The 19,589-nt window shown below is 55.9% G+C and overlaps 4 protein-coding genes across 4 annotated transcripts; 1 reads left to right on the forward strand and 3 right to left on the reverse strand.

The window, feature by feature from the left end:
- Window positions 1-2,063: 2,063 nt before the first annotated feature.
- ColSpa_07567 (aspartate aminotransferase, cytoplasmic) lies at window positions 2,064-3,665 on the reverse strand (the record flags this gene model as incomplete). The annotated part of the gene is made up of 3 exons (XM_049273779.1): window positions 2,064-3,134; window positions 3,390-3,449; window positions 3,546-3,665. The coding sequence occupies 3 exons, from the start codon at window positions 3,663-3,665 to the stop codon at window positions 2,064-2,066; spliced, it is 1,251 nt and encodes a 416-aa protein (XP_049129736.1).
- A 2,512-nt stretch (window positions 3,666-6,177) lies between these two features.
- Window positions 6,178-7,398, reverse strand: ColSpa_07568 (syntaxin-6; the record flags this gene model as incomplete). Its single annotated transcript, XM_049273780.1, has 3 exons — window positions 6,178-6,418; window positions 6,507-7,231; window positions 7,282-7,398. The coding sequence occupies 3 exons, from the start codon at window positions 7,396-7,398 to the stop codon at window positions 6,178-6,180; spliced, it is 1,083 nt and encodes a 360-aa protein (XP_049129737.1).
- A 1,364-nt stretch (window positions 7,399-8,762) lies between these two features.
- Window positions 8,763-10,163, forward strand: ColSpa_07569 (itaconate transport protein; the record flags this gene model as incomplete). Its single annotated transcript, XM_049273781.1, has 1 exon — window positions 8,763-10,163. The coding sequence occupies one exon, from the start codon at window positions 8,763-8,765 to the stop codon at window positions 10,161-10,163; it is 1,401 nt and encodes a 466-aa protein (XP_049129738.1).
- Window positions 10,164-11,864: 1,701 nt separating this feature from the next.
- ColSpa_07570 (ER membrane protein complex subunit 4) lies at window positions 11,865-12,520 on the reverse strand (the record flags this gene model as incomplete). The annotated part of the gene is made up of 3 exons (XM_049273782.1): window positions 11,865-11,937; window positions 11,987-12,339; window positions 12,395-12,520. 3 exons carry the CDS (start codon window positions 12,518-12,520, stop codon window positions 11,865-11,867), a joined length of 552 nt encoding a protein of 183 aa, XP_049129739.1.
- Window positions 12,521-19,589: the final 7,069 nt, after the last annotated feature.

Below are 19,589 nucleotides of genomic sequence, written 5' to 3' on the forward strand. Positions count from 1 at the left end.
ATCCTATGTCTTGGGGGACGTGTGCGATGCTGACTTTCTGGCCGTATCTGGGCAAAGCGTGAGGCGGGTAGATATTGGATTAGCCTTGGAGCGACCCGGTGGGAAATGATTGACACGACTGTTGCCCGGCCGTGTACATGTGGCCTGCATCCGAAGAGCTCGCTCAATCCTCCAGAACTTTTGCCCTACCTATGTTTAGCATGGTACCGATGGTGTGGTTGACAACCCGCACAGATGCAACCCGGACTCAGAGCTCCCCAAGGCCTCTTACTCCGACCTGGCCTTATCTGATTTGAGAACAGCAGCGTCGCATCGTTAGCGATCCGTCGGAGCTATCTAGGTTGGAACCTCTTTCACCCTTTGCCAACGAACTCTCGCAGGGGGAGAATCTGTTTGAAACCGCGGTCGACCAGACCGGGTGCTATCGAAGAGATGCCAGAACGGTACGCTTGCACAGTCGGGCGCAGCCGAGCCTAACTTGTACGACCCAGCACACAGTCCCATCTTCCATCTCATTGATCCGGGAAACAAGACTTTGCGGGGAAACACCGCCGGGATTCCATTGGGGAGGGCGTGCGGCCGTCCTTTTGACTCGGCCAAGAGCCCCAGATACGGGTCAAGACCTCCGCCAAATCAAGCCGGCAAGAGCTCGAACCCCGGGGAATCTCAAGCTTCGCTCTTCCGCCATTACCCCATTGGCTTGTCGACTTGGCGTGAACCGGGGCATCTTGCAACTACGCGAGGCGAGACGCCGAGGGTTAGTCGCTCGTCAAAAAGGCACACGCGGGAGAAACCGAGTCCTCGTCAACCCCCACAAAACTCGCCCGCGCGAGCAGGGGGAGGGCATCGACCACACCCTCTTCTTCTGCCGGCATTGCGGGAGGGCGGGGACACTGTTAGCCGTAAAGACCCGAGAGAAGGGCCGATTGCCACGAGCCATTGGGACTAGATAATCGGGACGTCGTCCCTGAACTCTCAAAACGACGTGGGTTTCCCTCATCTCGTGGGAGGATTCTCTTTTCTCTCTTCTCCCTGGAATCCTCTTCGCTGAGTGACCTGATGGAACGACCGAAAAGAGAAGGCAAACAAATCGCAGTAACGCCGTTGACGACACCGAACCTTGAAGGCTGAAGAGACACCTGCCAACGACGACGAAAAGGAAGGGCCTTTGGTCAGCACTATTACATGAGAGCTCGTCGGTGGACTTGGCATCCTCGGCTCAGAGACATGGTCGGTTGAGAACTGGCGGGCCGCCGGTGGGACCTTGGCCCGAGTGACTCCGGAGTCGACCGGAAACCCTTGCATGGGCCCATCGACACGGACAAACACTGCGCACGCCTTGGAGGTCGAGCTCGACGACAATATGGATATCGACTTTGTTCAGTGCACCAAGGTTCACATCGACGGCCCGAAAAAACTCTCCTTCATAAAGACCCAAAGACCACGGCACCCGCCCACCTATTCTCATCAACGGTTGAGCACATTGCTTTCCGGCCTTGAAGTAGGAAATCGAGCAGGCGTTGGGTGACAGGCCTTCGGAACAGCACACGTCAGTCAAGAGCCTAGCTCGCTCCGCATCACCGACTCAGAGGGCAAATGTTCAAAAGCATGGGCTCACGGTGAGCTGTCTCCCACGACCAGTGCATCGAAATAGACAGGGCAGCCTTCGGCGGATGGTAAGTAGACATGCGACAGCGGGGGATGTAGAGTCTTGACAACGCCCTCTCCCACTAACAGGAACGAAAATCCGGTTGCTCGCGATATCGGCATGTAAGTTGTAAGCAACCAGCGGTTGCCTAGCACATGCACCCATCGCCAGATCACGTAGAAGCCGGAAAGTATTCGCGCGCGAGAATACCAAGAGGGGATGGTTGATTACTTCAGAACTAGGAAATCTAGAATCCTTTTTCCTTCCATCTCCGGCCGCATGTCTTTCATCATCCGTTGGTGCGATGACCATATATATCATGCCAGGACATTCCAGTCCCGGGTCCCATGCCGTTGAGCCGCATTTGACGCTCAGATCTACCAGGTTTACATTCCTACAAATCACAAAGCGCACTTTACTGCGTCTCGCGGACGACCTTGTCGACCGCCTTGGCAAAGTAATCGACGTTCCTCGTGTTGAGACCAGCCATGCTGATGCGACCGTTCTTGGTCATGTAGACGTGCGCGTCGGAGCGCAGCTTCAGCACCTGAGCCTCGGACAGACCCGTGAAGCTGAACATGCCGATCTGGTCGGTGATGTGGTTCCACGTGCCGGGCGTGCCGAGCTCCTCGAGCTTGGCGCGCAGGACCTTGCGCATCTCAATGATGCGGCCGGACATGGTACGCAGGTTGTCCTCCCACTCGGCGAACAGCTCGGGGGAGTTGAGAACCGTCGCAGCAACGCGAGCACCGTACAGCGGCGGGTTGGAGATCTCGGAGCGCTGCAAGATGGCGAGTTGTGAGGCGATGCGGGAGGTCGTCTGGGCGGCGTCGGATGCGGGTGCGGTGACGAAGTGGAAGCATCCGGCGCGCTCGCCGTAGAGGCCAAAGTTCTTTGCGAAGCTCTGGGCGATGAGCAGCTCAAAGCCCTGCTCGATGAAGTAGCGCACAGCCCAAGCATCCTGGGCGAGATTGCCTGACGCGAAGCCCTGGTAGGCACAGTCGAAGAAGGGGAAGTGGTTCTTCTGGCGCATCAGAGCGGCGATCTCCTTCCACTGTTCTTGTGTCGGGTCGACACCGGTAGGGTTGTGGGCGCATGCATGGAGGAGGATGATGGAGCGCTCGGGGGCGGAGGAGAGGGCGGACTTGAGACCCTCAAAGTCAAGGCCCTTTGTCTGCTTGGAGAAGTAGGGGTACTGGGCGATGGGCAGGCCGACGTTGCCGAAGATCTGGTTATGGTTGGCCCAGGTCGGGTTGGAAATGTAGACGGTGCGGTTGCCCTTGTAGAATTTTGCGAGGAAAAGGGCGCCAAGGTGAACGGCGCCGGTGCCGGAGATGGTCTGAACGGAGGTGGTGCGCTTCTCACGGATGGCAGGCGAATCGGCGCCGAGCATCAGCTCGTTGGCCTTGCCAGTGAAGGCGGGAATACCGGCGATGGGGGCATATTCGTGGTTCAGCTCGGGGTCATTGCGAAGGATCTCGTCGGCCTGTAGTGTTGCATCATGGCGGGGTCAGCGGGGGTGGATAAGGGGGTATGATGGTGGAGGGAGGGGGGAATGGTGGATGAGGGGAATCCTCATCAAAAAATAGATGCATGCTGCTGCTGCGTGTGACGCAGCCGAGCTTTTCTTTGTTGTTGGAGGCCGGAGGGGCCGCGACAGCACAAAACATAACCCAAGCGCGACAACGGCGGCAGCAGCATCAGATGATGAGGTTTCGCAGAAAGGAGAACGTTGACGCACCTTCTTGACGACGGGGAGCACCCAAGGCTTCGCATTGTCATCGCGGTAAGCTCCAATTCCCTAAATACGAGGCAGGCGTGTCAGCAGTAGTGGTGATTATGTAGGAGGGGCAAGCTGTCGTAGCTTGCCCTCGGGGAGCATCAAGGGCCAGCGCACCAGGTCGACCTTGTCCTTGCTCTCGTCGGCCCTGTAGGCAGCCATCAAGCCGAAGAGGGGATCCTCGGGAGCTTGGGGCACCGTGCTGGCGGGGAAACTTGTTGTCGTAACGGGCGCCATGATGTGTGATGCGATGTTGCGTATTCTCGAAAGGGTAGAGTTGGTCTGAGGAGAAGAGGAAGAAGAAGGTGATGATGTTGAAGAGGAGGAGGAATCACCGGGCATTTTCAGTGTCGGAGCTTCTCTTTCGTGAAAGAGAGGGAACGAGTCAAGGCGGGTGCTGGAATAATAAAGGGTCTCGGTGGCCCGGTCTGTCTGGGGGTGGTTACTATTATGGCATCAATCCATAGTGGTACGATTTAGACGGGCGAATGGGAAGCTTTGCGATTACAGGCGCCAACCCGTTGCCCGTCAGCCCGTGTCTGGAACCTTTCCAAGTTGGACGGGGAAGTGGAAGCGGACATGCGCCTCCATCCAACGGGCTCCAGCTAGGACGTCAGGGAACAGGGAGGTGAGGGGAGAGGTTACAAACAGAAAGTGGTGCGTACAGTGCAGCGTGGTGTCATGGAAGGTGAGTGACGGAGACGGGGAACGGGCAACGGGGGACGGGGGCAGAGAGGGGTGGAAAGGTACATTGACACGGGGCTTGCTCTGCTTACCTGGGGGGGCTGGTTCTGGTGGGAGCTAAGGATGTACCCGAGCTGGAAAGCTGCTGCTCAGATGGGTTCAAAGCCTATGTCTCGCCGAGTGTCTCGTCTGACGCGCCAGGAGTTGCAGGGTTGAGTTGCGGTTGGGGGAGATGCAGTTGCAGTTGCAGATGCTGGTGCTGCAGAAAATAGGCGTGCGGGATGCGGGATGCGGATGCGGATGCCAATGCAGGGCAGGGCAACGGGCCTCGTTACGGGGGCTTGTTTGTGGTATTTTGCTCGGACGCTTCCTGAGTATGGGAGGCAGGGGAGAATGGCTCGAAAAACAAGCAGAGGAATCTTGGCAAAGATACTTTGCGTCAAGTTTCTGACTTCTGCGTGACGAGCCCGTATCCACAAAGTGCGGGCAGGTATTTCGTAACTCGTTGCTCGAAACGGTAGCGGACAGGCGGGTTTTCCTTGCAGAAATAGATTGTCGATTTGGTCACAGAGCAACACCCAGTGAGGTAAATAAAGATAAGTAAGTAGCTGGGATTTGTCGAGGACGGGGATGCGAGTTGGGAGCAATAGTCTAGACAATGCAAGATGCCGAGAGTGAACCGACCAAGTATCGGGCTACGATCGGGGAAAATCTGCGCTCTCCAGGTTCAATGTCAGCCCCGTCGCAATGCGCGGGGGAATGCGCCTTCTTCTTATCCTCTGCCTGTCGGCCCCCCGGAGCTTCCCCCAACTTCCCCCCCCCCCCCCCCCCCCCCCCCCCAGCTACGAAAATGACAGCTGTGAGGTCACTGTTGCGGAGTGGACCGAGGTCTCGGGACAAACCCCATGACCATGACTCTGCTATTGCCGCCAGAAACGGCTCACGACTCGACACATGGTTCACTTTGGGTTTTTGCTGTGTCTGGGGGGCTTTTTGTGCACAGGCCATTGGGCTGTCTGTTCCGAAGTGTGCTCTCTCAGAACTCAACGTCGGATGAGGCGGGCGGACTGTGCCAAACCCCCAGAACAGGCTGAGGTCGTCCCATCTAATACATGATATACGAATCGACCGATGCAGCGAGTTTTGATGAGACGGAATTCCAACGTTCATCCCACAGCTGTGTCTAGAGAGAACAAACCCCCTTTCGATATCATTGAGAACATCAGAGTATGGGGCCATTCCTCGGTGCCATTCCTCGGTGCCAACAATCCCATGTACTCAAACGCCGCAAGTACCGAGTTCTGTTTCGCATGTCAGATGCTATTAACAGCGCCAATCAGGAGCTCGCGTCGCAACAGCTTCGTCCAGACACCTGCCGAACGGCTCCGTACCCAGAGCCCGGGTGACAACCGGGGGAGAAGCCGATGCGCCATGTCAAACTCAATCGAACCCGGTCGAGCTCACCGCAACACCGATGGACTCTTGCTTAGGCGGCTCACCGTTCCTAGCGTTTACAAGATAAAAGACCGACCATGCCCTCGAGGCGACAAGGCTTGAAATCGGAGGTCACCTGGCCCCGGTCCAAGCTCTCTAGCCAGCATGTGACGCGCTACAAAACTACACAGTATAATTTCACATGTCAACCCGTCCCAACCTCCTTCCTAAAAGGACTGACCTGTGATCCAGACATGAAGTGGTTCAATTCGGATGCAACATTTAGACATATGAAAAAAAAAGAAGAAGCAAGCCGTAGCCCGTTTCAGCTCCAACTCCGCCGGTGAAGGCCATTGCATGGGCATCTTGACCTGCACGAAATTCCGTCATCTCTTGATTGACTTATGCAGTTTGCCCCCGACACTGGTCGAAGTATTCCAGGTATAGCCTCAGCACCCTCACTCCGAACGCAGACCAGTCAATTCTACATTGATGATGGGTAAACCGCGAGATGCAGTGTTTGGGTCTTTTACATTTGGGTCCTTCACACTCATCCGGAGACACACGCTGGCCATTTCAGCAAGCTTGCGTGAGGTGCAGGTCTTCTCTTAGTCAAGCCTCGCAAAGGCGGTTATATTATCAAGTCCCAGAGAATCAAAAACGCGCACAGCCCCGCCGACGCGAAGAACGTGTACCTCGCCGCGCTGGGCCGCTGCGTCGCCTTCTTGAGCTGCTTGTTTCCGCCTCCGACGTCCTGCGTAATATTCTCCGAGTCCGCCACGAGCTGCTCAATGTGCGCCGACTGCGTCGCCAGGTTGCCCACGAGCAGCGTCTGCAGCTCCGCGATCTCGAGCAACGACTTCTCGGCCGTCCTATTCCCAGTTGTTAGTGATCCGAATGCCCTCAGCTAGTGCAGGGGGGGGGGGGGGGGGGGTTTGGGGCTCTGCCGCCGCCACATACCTGACTTTGTCCAACGTGCTGTTGTAATGCTGCAGCATATCCTGGTTGCCCTTCTCAAACAACTGAATCTGCTCTTCCGTGAGGTCTTCCTGCGGATTGTACGACCCGCCCTCGTCCGGCGGCAACCCAGACTTCGACGGCCTCTTCGCCGCGGCGGCGCTCTTGCTCATCGACTCGTAGAACCCTCCCAGCTCGGGCATCGCGCTTCCGCCCCCAGCCTTGGCCAGCACGCTGCGGTTCTTCTCCATCTCCCTCGTCAGCCGCACCTCCATCATATCCTGCTGCGTCCTCCCGCACAGCTGCAGCCCCTGCCTCAGCGACTGGATGACCTCGTCGCGGTGCTGCTCGATGGTCCGCGCCTTGGCCTCGGCCGCCAGGTGCTCCGCCGTCTTCCCGCTGTCGCTCGATGCACCACCACCGGCGGCGGCGCCGGCAGCCCATGCACCGAGCGCGCCCAGACCGCGGGCGTACTTCTTGCGGATGACGGCCGTCTCCGTCTCACGGCGGAGCAGCTCCGCATCCTTGAGGGCGGTAATGCTAGCGTTTAGCTCACGGAGCATCTGCTTCGCATTGGCATCGACCTCTTCACGGTCGCGGTCGGTGAGGTGACGGGGTTGGCTCGCGTTGCTCCCCGGTCGGAAGTGCGTCTTGCGCGGCTGCGCGGTCGAGAGGTAGGCTTGCCGAACATCTTTGAGTTCGTTGTGGAGGCTCGTTATGTGGTGGTTCTGGGGTTGTTAGACGACGGGCCTCGTTGAGACACAGATCGGACACTGACTATTCTGTAAGCCTCTTTGAGAAAACCGTCAATCGCTTCGAGGCTGAGCTTCTTCTCGGTGACGATTGGCGCATTACGCTTCCGCAGGAGCTCGTTGAATTCTGGCGTGATGTCCATTCTGGTGCAGTCTGGTCGTTGCGGCACTTGAGTGTGCAATTAAACGGGGTTTCCTGTCACCAGAGTCCGGCGTACATGCTACTCGCGAGTCGTTAAGTATAACAGAGCAGCAATGTCGTACAGGTTCGTGGCCATTCGACGTTGAAGCTGGGGATCCGGAAAGCTGTTCTCCAATGACGTGGCTTTGGCTCTCCAATGCACCAGCCACACTTGGTCTCCAGACCAGATAGGGGGCTTGTTGTGGCGGTGCGGGTTAACTTTGCCTGGGTTCGGCCTGCATCGGCAGGTCGGCATCGGCGTCGGCGAGGCACACGACCTATTCTCCACACCGGCGCCGTTAAGCTTGCCGTGATCATTTACAAATTCCTAACTTCGGTCAAAATTTTTTAAGTCTATGCGACTGCTATACATTGAGTAATGCAGTAGGCGAGGATCAAGCGACCTCTGACCTCACACAGGTTGGTCACTGATATCGGCTCGAAACTCAGGTCAAGCTGTCCGATCTCGGCCATCAGGCTCCGTCCGAGTCAAGCGACTAGACGGTTTCAAGAGGCATTGCGATGCTAAGCCGACGCAGATCTTGGATCTGTAGTGGCTTCTAGCTGCTGCTACTTACACAAAAGAATCTTCCACCGATAACGCTCCGAGAAGGCGTCCCAGATGCCAGTCTCGGTCAAATGCCATACGACCCAGCTGCCCAAAACGGGTGAGCTTTTGTGGAGGCATAGGCCGGTGCGGGCGAATCACGGGAGCCGCAAACTGCAGACCGTAGTCGGCTAGGTGCCGATTATCCAGGGGGGTGGAGGCGATCTAGAGCGGAATTAACATCATTCACTCGTGGGCGGGAATTTGGTCCCGCTCACAGATGTGGACGACATGACTTTTGCACGAAGGCAAGGTATTTTCCTCCTTCAGACCATGTTGCTATTGGAACATCTGTCATTCTACATTTAAACTATACACTCTCTTTGGTTAAATACAGTCCTGAGTAGCAATCTTGAATCGCTAGTTGATGTTTACTTACGTTTCAACTGTGCACGACAAGTCAACCGTTCCACTGAAGCGAAGATTGGCACTGGCATGCCCTTTGGACGAGAATGGGACAAGATGAATTAAACGAAATGGGGCTGGACAGGGAGCAAGATAGATCTCTCCCGCTCACTGATTCCCCAGAGCCATCTATTCGCCCAGTATCGTCGATATCGGAACCGGAAGTCACCAACGACAAAGACCAACATGAAGCAACCTCACACGATGCGCCTGAGCCGTTCTCTGGAGAATTAGACCCCGAGAACCTCACTCGTCAACCCAGCGGCCCGGCTTACAGCGTTTTTTCGCCCCCGACAAAACGCTGGGTTGCCTTCATGGCCTCTGTCGCCTGCTTCGTCCCGCCCATGTCCGCAAACATCTACTACCCGGTTCTGGCCCCCATCGCCGACGACTTGGGCGTCTCCGTCGCTCTTGTCAACTTGACAGTCACCTCTTACATGATCCTCCAAGCCATATCCCCGACCATCTTTGGCGACTTTGGCGATATGGCCGGCCGCCGTCCGGCGTTTCTTGTAGCGTTTAGCATCTACCTCGTCGCCTGCATCGGTTTGGCCTTGCAGCGCAACTACGCCGCTTTGCTGGTCCTCCGGATGCTACAGAGTGGTGGGAGTAGTGGGGCAATTGCGCTGGGATTCGCCATGGTTGCTGATATCTCGATGAGCTCTGAGCGTGGGAAGTACATGGGCATCGTTGGAGCGGGAATCAACGTTGGCCCAACTATAGGCCCTGTTCTCGGCGGCGTCTTGACCCAATACTTTGGCTGGGCCTCCATCTTTTGGTTCTGCGTAGTGTTGGTTGGGCTATGGCTTATCCCCTACGCCCTCTTCACCCCGGAGACCTGCCGCAACGTCGTCGGCAACGGCTCTCTCCCCGCACAGCCTTGGAACCGGCCCGTTGTTGACCTCATTCGCCGCCGACGCCGCAGACGCGCCAACAACACCAACGCCTTATCCCGGAGCGAATCCACAGCAACGGAAGCCCAGCCAAAGCGCAAACTTCGGTTCCCAAACCCCATCCGCTCCGTGAAAATCATCTTCGAAAAGGAAATGGGTGTCGTGCTTGCCTACAACAGCCTGCTCTACGTAGCCTTTATTTGTGTTGCCGCGACCCTCGGCACCTTATTCCGCGAGATCTACGGCTTCAACGATCTAGAGCTGGGCCTGTGCTATCTTCCGTATGGTGCGGGCTGCGTCGTTGCCAGCTTGGGGCAAGGCTACGTTCTCGACTGGAACTATCGCCGCATCGCCCGAAAGATCGGCTTCACCATCGACCGTCGACGGGGCGACGACCTGAGCAAGTTCCCAATCGAGAAGGCTCGCCTGCAGCCCGTCTATCCGGCTGTTTTGGTTGGGCTCATTGCGTTGGTGGCGTACGGATGGGTCTTGCAGATTGAGACCAGCGTCGCTGCGCCATTGGTTTTGCAGAGTGTTATTGGGCTCACCATCACAGGGTCCTTCAGCATCATGAATACCTTGATCGTGGATCTGTTTCCGGATGCGCCTGCAACCGCCACGGCCGCCAACAACCTGGTGAGGTGTGCCCTAGGCGCTGTCGGTACGGCTGTCATTGAGTACATGATCGCTGGTATGGGAAGGGGGTGGTCATTTACGTTTCTGGCTGCCTTGTGCGCGGTGTTGAGTCCGATGTTGTTTGTGATCGTGAAGAAAGGACCAACGTGGAGGAATGAGAGACGGACGAGGGAGGACGCTTCATGATTGGTTATGGTTGGAGGCGTTTTGGGGCTTGCTTAGGAGTTCGGGAATGATATCAGTATATCTCACTTGAGTTTCAGGATTAGGACGGTTGGAGTTCTCTCGGGGCTCGCTTGGATAAATATAGATACAGATTGTTAAGCATATATGCTATTCGCGTTCGAGAACGATCTCGGTGCAGATCGTCTGGACTGGACTCTTGATAAAGATGTATCGATGGAAGTCGAACCAGATGATCAGGCCAGGGGGATCAGATGGCGACCCACGCGAGGCAAGCAAGGTCGAGGTTACCTTGAACAGTAACCAAGACTAGCGCTTTTCTAGATACGACGGGTTTGTTATTGTTTTGACTCTCACGTGCTTTAACCTCTGCTGTGAGCGAGAACAGAAAGTGTTCCATGCTCGCTCGTCATCCCTTAGAAAGTCGGTTGTCGTGGATCGGTACCCCCCGTACGTCCTAGCCCGATGTCTCAGTGACGGTTGGAGCCTCCTCCCACTTCTGTTTCAGTTGACTCTCCCGACTCCGATAGACCGGTGGACTGGAGTTGTCAGAATAGTCTCAAAGACCGGGACCGCATCCGGCTTCGCTAGCGGTTGTGGTATGCGTGGCTGCAGGGAAGACGATACCATCAGACTCTTGGTCGCACAATCTTAGCAGTCAACTCTTTAGGATCACGACTGAGCCATCCCTTACGTTCCGTGCGTCTTTGTTTGTGAAGTCTAGGTAACCCCTCTTTTGAATTGATTACTATCAGGGTATCGAATACACCTGTGGTGAGAAGAAAGACGTCAGTTGACCGAACAGAACTATGTCTTTAGTATAGACTCTGCTCTCCTGTCAAGTTCACAGTCTTCACGAGTATGTAGATTCTACCGAGGAGGCTATTGCTGGACATGGCCAGGTGGGATGCATCTCTGACGGCTTGTAAAGTCTGGAGCGAGCCTCATCACTTGCTTGGCATCAGCTATCACAGGACCTCGTCCACCGCGGCAGGGAGACATGGCGTTGACTCGACGATATAAGAGCAACAGCTCCCTTGTTAGGACAAGCTTCAGAGTCAAGTCCCAGTAAGAGAATTGCAATATAGCCCGGCAAGAGCAACAGTCAATCAATCATACCATAATGAGCCAGCAGGTGGGCCGCCATTCTAACTGTGTCTAGCAGAGATGTTAAGCGATTTCTAGAACATCATGAACAATACGACTTCCAAGAGATCAGCAACGCCTGTAAGCCGGTCGATCCGGATTCCATGCCAGCCATCGGTATCAGTACCAAAAGCTGCACCGGCAAAAAACACTGGAAGGGCCTTGCCGGATCAACAAGGAGTAGTTGAGAAACCTGATGAGGAAAAGGCCACCCCTTATAGCATGGTAGCTGTCGATCGCCCTTGGACCCGAAGACAAGAAGCTAGGCAGATCCAGGGGTTATCAATTCCGAGAATCCTAGACGAGCGTGTTCTCGATCCGTTTCATTATTGGTTGATCGAGGACGGCGGCGACCAGCCGTATCATGCGGTTCGCGAAGTAAACATGTCTCGACGAAATGCGAACAAGTGGCCGGGCCAAGACAGCAGAGACATATCGCCAACAAGAGCCACCGCTAGTGGAGATCAAACGTATCAGGACTATTCACGGTAACGTGCAGTTGAGAGAGAAAACGAAGCTGTTGGGGATTTGGAAGCTGGGTTTAATTCATGTCACCGTCTACAAAGCGGGAACAGAGGACTCCAAAGGCTCTCGCTGAGCTTCCCAAGCCAACCAATCTGATCGTGTTGTTCTGCTGTCATGTTAGTGATGGCTCCATCACGTATCAAGAGAGTACTTACGGTAGCAAACCCATTGAGTTGACTTTCCAAACCGCCAAGGCCAGTGCTACGAATTGCATAGCGACGTACGCCAGCTTGACCTGAAGCATCTTGCCCTTGTTCGTTTCCGATTCGAATCTCTCGAACGCCTGGTTGACCGCGGTGAGGCCCATGAGGGGGTTCTTGAACGCCATAACGACCATCATGATACTGAAGATCTGGAGCGAATTGCCGGACATGTACATCATGATGGCTGTCATGGGCAGGTTCTTGACAGGCGCGAGCGCCACCTCCCAGGCCTTCTTCACCTTCAGGGTATCCATCTCTTCGGGTGTCTGTTGCTTGCGCGGCTGGATCTTTTGGTCCTTCTGCTTCTATGAAATCACGTTAGCATGCCTGCAGTCTAGCGCTGGCCAAGCACAAGCTTACTTTAGAGCCGGAAGTTTGCGACGGGTAGCCTGGAGGGTCAGAGATGCCCGGGACTTTGGACTTCGGAGCCGGAGGTGACTGCAGGTCGGCCACCCATCGCGGAACGGCACCGTTGATCAAAGCCATATTTGGGACTTCGTTGTCAAATTCGGTTGATCGGGCGCGTAATCGGAAGTTCGGGGACTCGGATGCAGGCGGTTGAGACGAAACCTAGGTGCAGCAAAGGTGAGAGACGGTCGCGTTGATGACGAGCGGACGTTGAAGACAGAGGTCCCCACACAATGGGGGTCGGCTAAACTCATCCATGCGGCGGTTCAGCGTCTAGCTCGCTTACGCTTATCGGCCATCCGATAAGCCCGTTTCGGGCGTGTCGCACTCCACTGCGGAACCGCTGGAGCTTGGGATCCAACGTTAACTTTCCCCTTAAACATCTGGAATCGAGAGCGGATTGCCCGCGAGAACCGAACGACGACCAAACACGATCGACTCCCCGTCACACCGAACTCTAACGACCCGCGAGTCCACGCAACGATAACGAACTAAGCGCACACGAGGTTGCATACGGGAAGAAGGTTGTCCGGCTCGACGACACGCTCATCTCGCAACGACCTCTTCCATTGGCCGCAACCCCCCCGGCTCAACGACGCATGTGACATCCCTCTGCCTCTGCACCCCTCCCACCATCCAAGACAAGTCAGGAAACACTGCGGCTTCCCGCCAACTTTTGCGACCGATTTTCCATTGGGTGGCTTGGCCCTAGTCCAGGGAACCCAAAGTCGACATAGATCGCGCAGCTGGGCGTGAGGGGTCTGTAGCGTTATCGCCCACCACTACGCGATCAACCACCGGCGGAAAGCTTGGTGGAGTCCCGTTCGGAGGGACTTGTCTGAGATTCGCGTTACGTCCTACCACACCGGTATCTTGTACGAGAAGAAGCCGTCACTATGTCGGGCCCTCAAGGTGGAGATTCCAAGCTGTTTGCCAGGGTAAGCTCTGGTTCTTGTCTCTCTTGGCCTTGTTTGCAAACCCCTCGCTGTTGGATATCTTCAGCTGCAACAGTCCTGCTTGCTTCTATCCAACCCCTGTCCTAGACTGCTAGGAACTTGATGTCCGGGGCTTGACTTCTGCACGCTGTCTTCCCCGCCATCCCCAATATCAGCCTTGCTGTGCCTCGTGTGGTTGAGCTAGCACTCCCCTCTCAGACGTTGACCCCCCCTTTTCGTGATCCGCTCAAAGCACTTGTTGTGTTGGATACCTTCTCATGCACTGCCCATCATGTTCATGGCTTATGTGCCTCCGCCAGCTTATTTGCCGAAACTAACAACCTCCAAGGGCAAGGTCGCCGAGCTGCGGCTTGAGTTAAACAGCGGCGGCAAGAAGGACAAGAACAATGCGAACAAGAAGATCGCGCTCAAAAAGATTGTCGCCAACATGACCATGAGCAACAATGACATGGTCGCGCTGTTCCCGGACATTATTGGCTGCATGCATATCCAGAGCCTGGAGATCAAGAAGATGTATGTCTTCTGAGCGCTCTCACGTCAAGTGGATTGATGTTGATGATCAATCTAGGTGCTTTTTATTTCTGGTAAACTATGCACGGATGCGACCTGAGATCTCTGTCCAGGCCATTCCCGTGCTGGAGCAGGTGAGAGCGCAAAGCCATAGCCGAGCGTAGCAACTCGAATGGACTGACAATCATCCAGGATATGGAGGATCACAACCCACTAGTCAGAGCTCTTGCTCTCCGTACGATGTCCTACATCCACGTTCGAGAGTTCGTCGAAGCGACAGTGCCTTTGGTTAAGCACATGTTGAAGGACGCAGACCCATATGTCAGGAAGACGGCAGCTTTCTGCGTAGCGAAGCTCTACGACCACGACCGGCGCATGGTAGAGGCTTCAGACCTGATCGACAGGCTTAACACCTTGCTCAGAGATGACAACCCAACCGTTGTCGCCAGCGCACTCGCATCGCTGATGGACATTTGGGAGCGCAGCGACGCCATCAAGCTCACCATCGACTACAGCAACGCCTCCAAGATGGTCGCTATTCTCCCTGACTGCTCTGAGTAGGTACTTCAATGCCGCTTGGTGATCGATTGCTAACAAGATGTGACAGGTGGGGCCAGACGTACATTCTCGAGGCGCTGATGTCCTATGTTCCCCAGGAAACAGGGGAAGCCTTGCTTCTGGCTGAACGCATATCGCCGCGCCTTTCGCACTCCAACTCGGCCGTGGTTCTCACTTGCATCCGTGTTGTGCTCTACTTGATGAATTACATCTCGGACCAGAGACAGATCACAGCACTATGCAAAAAGCTGTCGCCCCCGCTGGTGACCCTCCTGGCAAAGGGGCCAGAAGTACAATACCTCGCTCTGAGGAATGCGCTCTTGATCTTGCAGCGTCGACCCGAAGTGTTGCGCAACGACATACGTGTCTTCTTCTGCAAATACAACGACCCCATCTACGTCAAGGTCACAAAGCTAGAGCTCATCTTCATGCTCGCCAACGAAGGCAACATTGACGAGGTTCTGACAGAGCTTAGAGAGTACGCAACAGAGATCGACGTTCACTTCGTGCGCAAGGCTGTGCGAGCGATTGGCAAGTTGGCCATCAAGATCGAACCGGCTTCGCGGCAGTGTATCAACCTGCTGCTCGAACTGGTTGCGACCAAGGTCACATATATTGTACAGGAGGCTACGGTCGTCATTAGAAATATCTTCCGCAAGTACCCCAATCAGTACGAGTCCATCATTGGCACTCTGTGCGAGCATCTCGACTCCTTGGACGAGCCGGAAGCAAAAGCCGCCATGGTATGGGTAATCGGACAGTACGCCGACAGAATAGAGAACAGCGACGCCCTCCTCGAGGACTTCCTGTACTCGTTCGCAGAGGAGCCGGTGGAGGTGCAACTAGCGCTGCTCACGGCGACCGTCAAGCTGTTCATCCAAAGGCCGACCAAGGGCAAGAGCTGGTGCCGCGGGTGTTGAAGTGGGCAACGGAGGAGACGGACAACCCAGATCTCCGAGATCGAGCCTATATGTACTGGCGTTTGCTGTCGACGGACATGGCCGCAGCCAAGCAGATTGTCATGGGAGAGAAGCCGCCCATCACCGCCGAGTCCGAGCGGCTCGACCCGGCGACGCTGGAGGAGATGTGCCTCAACGTCGGAACACTGGCAACGGTGTACCTCAAGCCTGTGCAGACGGTGTTCCGCTCGGCACGTCCAAGGAAACTGCTGGACTCGCCGGCGCTGCAGAAGCACCTGCTCCCAACATCGATCGAGAACCAGAAGAGCTTGAGCATGCTTGGCATGGGCGGCCAGCCGCAGGACATGAACATGCACAGTCAGCACGTCAACCAGGCCAATGGGAACCTGTCACAGGCGGTCAACGACGCAGACGCCTACTTCAACAGCATCGGGCCCCAGCAGATGGCGGCCATGCGGATTGACCAGGGCGACGTGTTTGGTGAAACGACGGGATACGAGACAGGGTACGTTGTCAACCAGCATGCGCCTCAGCAGGTGGTGCAGCCGGCGCAGGGTAACAACGGGGATCTTTTGGTCCTGTAAGGGTAGACACGGAGTGCGAGACAAGGACGGAGGAGGAGAAGGAGCGGGATACGGGAGTTTGCTGTAGAATACGGACGATATCCCCAACAATCAGTAATGGCACGGCGTGTGCTGACAATTGATTTAATCTAATGCGCGCGGAGGTGACACGTTCTGGCGTGTTGACTTCATGTATCCTTTATCTCAAGGTTCCATTCCCCTTGCCCCGTTCAAAATGAGTCGAAGCAGGGCAGAACACAGGTTGAATTTAAGGGGTGGCTCTGTAGTTCAGACAAAGAAGAGACCAAAATCGCGCAATGCGGGCGCGAGATGTGGGTATTAGTTGACGGGCCAGACGGGAAGTCTAAAAGGTCGGAACCATAGATCTCAAGCGGGTGGTACAAAAAAGAGGAGTGGATGAGATCGTGACAGCGACAGCATGTGGTGGAGCTGAACGACCGGTCCGGCTTTGTGGACGACTCACTGGAGGTGGACGGCACGACAGGATTGGGAGAGGGAAACTTTGGATACAGAACCGGTTTCTTGGGGCAGCATGTGTGGTGTACTCTGCTCGTCTTGGCAGCGCTCGGCGGCCTTCGCAAGCAGGTGGGGGAGGGTCTGGGGCTTGGTTGGAGCCAGTCCGTCCTCCCCACGATTTCTGCCCGGGGTACTGGACTGGTGTTTATCAGTAGTCCGGGGGAGGGGAACTGGGGATGGTGGAGTTGGGAAGTATCGAGTTTCCCTCCTTGTGAGAAGGGAAAGAGAAAGATGGGGTCAGTCTCTCTCCGTACTGCCCTGGAAGTAGAGAGATGCCCCCGGTTCCTCCGACAAAGCTGTTGACGATGGCGTTGAATAGGCGTTGACCAATGTCCAAAGAAGAAGGTGGTTGTGTCTCTTGGAGTTGACAGCTCAGTGGTTGAATCGACCTCGTCTTCTGGCCCGTGAGGGGATTGGCTGGAGTGCGGACGCATTCTCCCCGCTGAAGGCGTGGATAGAGGGGGGAGCTAGTTCGCCCTGACGACACCGCCTCGAATCTGCACAAGTTGGGGGACCCAGATACGTCGAGTTTGGCTGCCCGTGTGGAATTGTTGCTCGTTTCCCATGTGGTGTTCTGTCTTGGGCGTATGTTCAGCCTCTGCATCGTCAGGGTCTGTCCTCCGCCGTGATGTTAGACCCCCCGGCAGATCGGCAAGCGGCTCGCTGTCTCCCATAAGCGCAGCTAAACAGCAAAGGAGTGCTTAGAAAGCTCGTGCCTGCCTCTTCTATTCTGCCACCATGCTTTGCGAGTTTGGAGTGTGCATGTGCGTCGTGTCGTTCCCGGCCTCTGTCCCGTGCAGCGGTGAGTCTCGAGGAGAGTTTCGCAGGTTCCTAACCGTCTCGCCTGTGCAGTCCCATATTCAGAAACATAACAACCTTGATGCCGCCTGAGTGGTAGAAAAACAAAGCGGTGAGTAAAGGGAATCCCGCCTTCCCACTCGCGTTTGGGGGATGACTGAAACACCTCACGTCTTTTCCCACGTTGGAGGGCTGCCTTTCCCTCTCGGACTTGGGATGCCCAGACACGGGCAACCCAGGGGCCGCAGACTGGCCATTCCCTGTGAAGACGAGGGAACGCCGCCGATATGTACCCGCTTTTCGGTCACCGAGGTACTAGAAAAGACGGCTGAGCCTCTTTACGTGCACTGGCGGTGTCATTCACAGTCGATCCTTCGGTTCTCTCGCTGCCCCAGATTGGGAGCACAGGAGACAGTGCGTGCGGTTGGGATGCGTTACGTCCGAGATAGCGGCCTCTTTGAGGTGTTGATGGGCGGGGGCATCCGTGGGCGCCGCCGTCATGTTTGGTGCTGGCGAGGACTTGCCACTCTTGGCCAGGACGCTAACCTAGGCGGGGCCTAGCATCGCTAGTACAGTACGAACTTGATGATTAGAAACATTGTATCTTTGGCTGCAGGAAGCACCCGATCTGAAGGGGGAATGGCACAATTTGACGAGAGGGGACGGACGGGATTGGGATTGATCGGTGGATGGAACCGGGGAAGAACGAGGGCAGAGGAGGCCGAACGAAGGAAGGTATCGGGAAAGATGGGCCTGGGTGGATGTTTCCCTTCCTGCCCGCGTTCGTGAACCAGCAGTTCATTCCCCTCTTCAACAAAACCACACTGGGAAAAAGATAGCTGCATCCTCTTCCCCCGGACAGTTAAGCACACTTCGCAGCAAGTATCGCGGCATATTCCGCATCCCTACTGCCAAAGAAGACCCTGCGTAGAAAGGAGACGGAAGTGACAGACGAGGAGAATCGCCGTCGAACAAGTGCGCAGTACACCATTTGCAGTTCGGGCACCACCTATCATCTCTAGCCTGGAGTCTTGCACTTAGTCCTCATAGTGTACTAGCTGCCGATTAGGACGCGGGGTTGCTTTACTGTTGTGTCTCATTCCCACGTCAACTTGTGCAGTCATTCCAGCATTCGCGCTATCGTTTGCCGACAACGGCATTGGAAGTTGACTCCGAGAGAGGCTCGACCTGAGAAACAAGGGGACACCAGACAGAGAAAGAAGGCCTGTGATACCGTCTCTGCTTCTCAACGTTCCCAACCCTTGGCCAGCTATCTTCCTTTGATGCCGGTATCCGTCGCCGCCGCCGCCGCCATCGCCGTCGCCGTCGCCGAAGGAGTTTCGTCCAGGAGGGCCTGATAGCCGAAACAAACTGCACGACTCGACTGATACCGACTGCTCGGACATTCGACGGGAGACAGCTTCGAAGGCCAGGAGCCTCAACACGCCATCACTCTGTCCTGTCTCTCGTCTTTGATTTCAAATAACTGACTTGCCTGCCTTGCTGGCTTCGATAACGCAAAGGCGACGTAAAAGAAGACACCGCCGCATCTCATCAGCAGCAGCAGCAGGTGCACGACACCAGGTAGTGCATATAGCCAATTGCCAGCTGCCGCCAATCCTATGCCCCCATCAAAACGGGCTTATTGCCGAGCCATCCAGCCCAACCTGGCCCCAGCGACCAGCGCCCCCAGAGTCGGTCCAAGTCCACCACGGCCCACGGCCACGCTTCCGCCAAGGTCTAGGTAGGCTCCAGTCTCCATTCAACCTCTCCAACTCGGCCCCGGTCCCCATTTTATCCTTCCTTCCTTCTCCCTTTTCCCACCTGGTTAGAGGATACGACCAGCATTGGACACTACCTAGACACTACACTGCAGTTGACCAGCCGCTGGACGCTGGACCTGGATGCACTGATCACCCGTCTTTCCATCCCCCTTCCTGTCACCCACCACCACCACCACCACCACCACCACCACCACCACCATCACCCCAAATCCAAACTCCCCCAATCCACGTCCCGATCCTGGCAACTGTCACAACACCGGCCTTGCTGCCCACGCCAACTGGTACCATCTCCGACCGACCTGCGTCTGACCGTCTCACCCGACGACGAAGAACAATTCATCTTCCCCAATTCCTTTCCGCGCAACATCGATCGCAGTTATCGAATTGTCGTCGTCACCTAATCGCGACCTGCCGCATGTATTGAGCCATTGCGTCCGAGTCAATCCAACGACCTCCGTCACGAGCCCGCATCCCTCCCCGAGGCTCGTTGCCCTGTGTGCCTTTGCCGCTTCCTATCCGCA

This window comes from Colletotrichum spaethianum, assembly GCF_022836535.1.
Source record: "Colletotrichum spaethianum MAFF 239500 DNA, contig19, whole genome shotgun sequence".
In the NCBI taxonomy this organism is placed as follows: Eukaryota; Fungi; Ascomycota; class Sordariomycetes; order Glomerellales; family Glomerellaceae; genus Colletotrichum; species Colletotrichum spaethianum.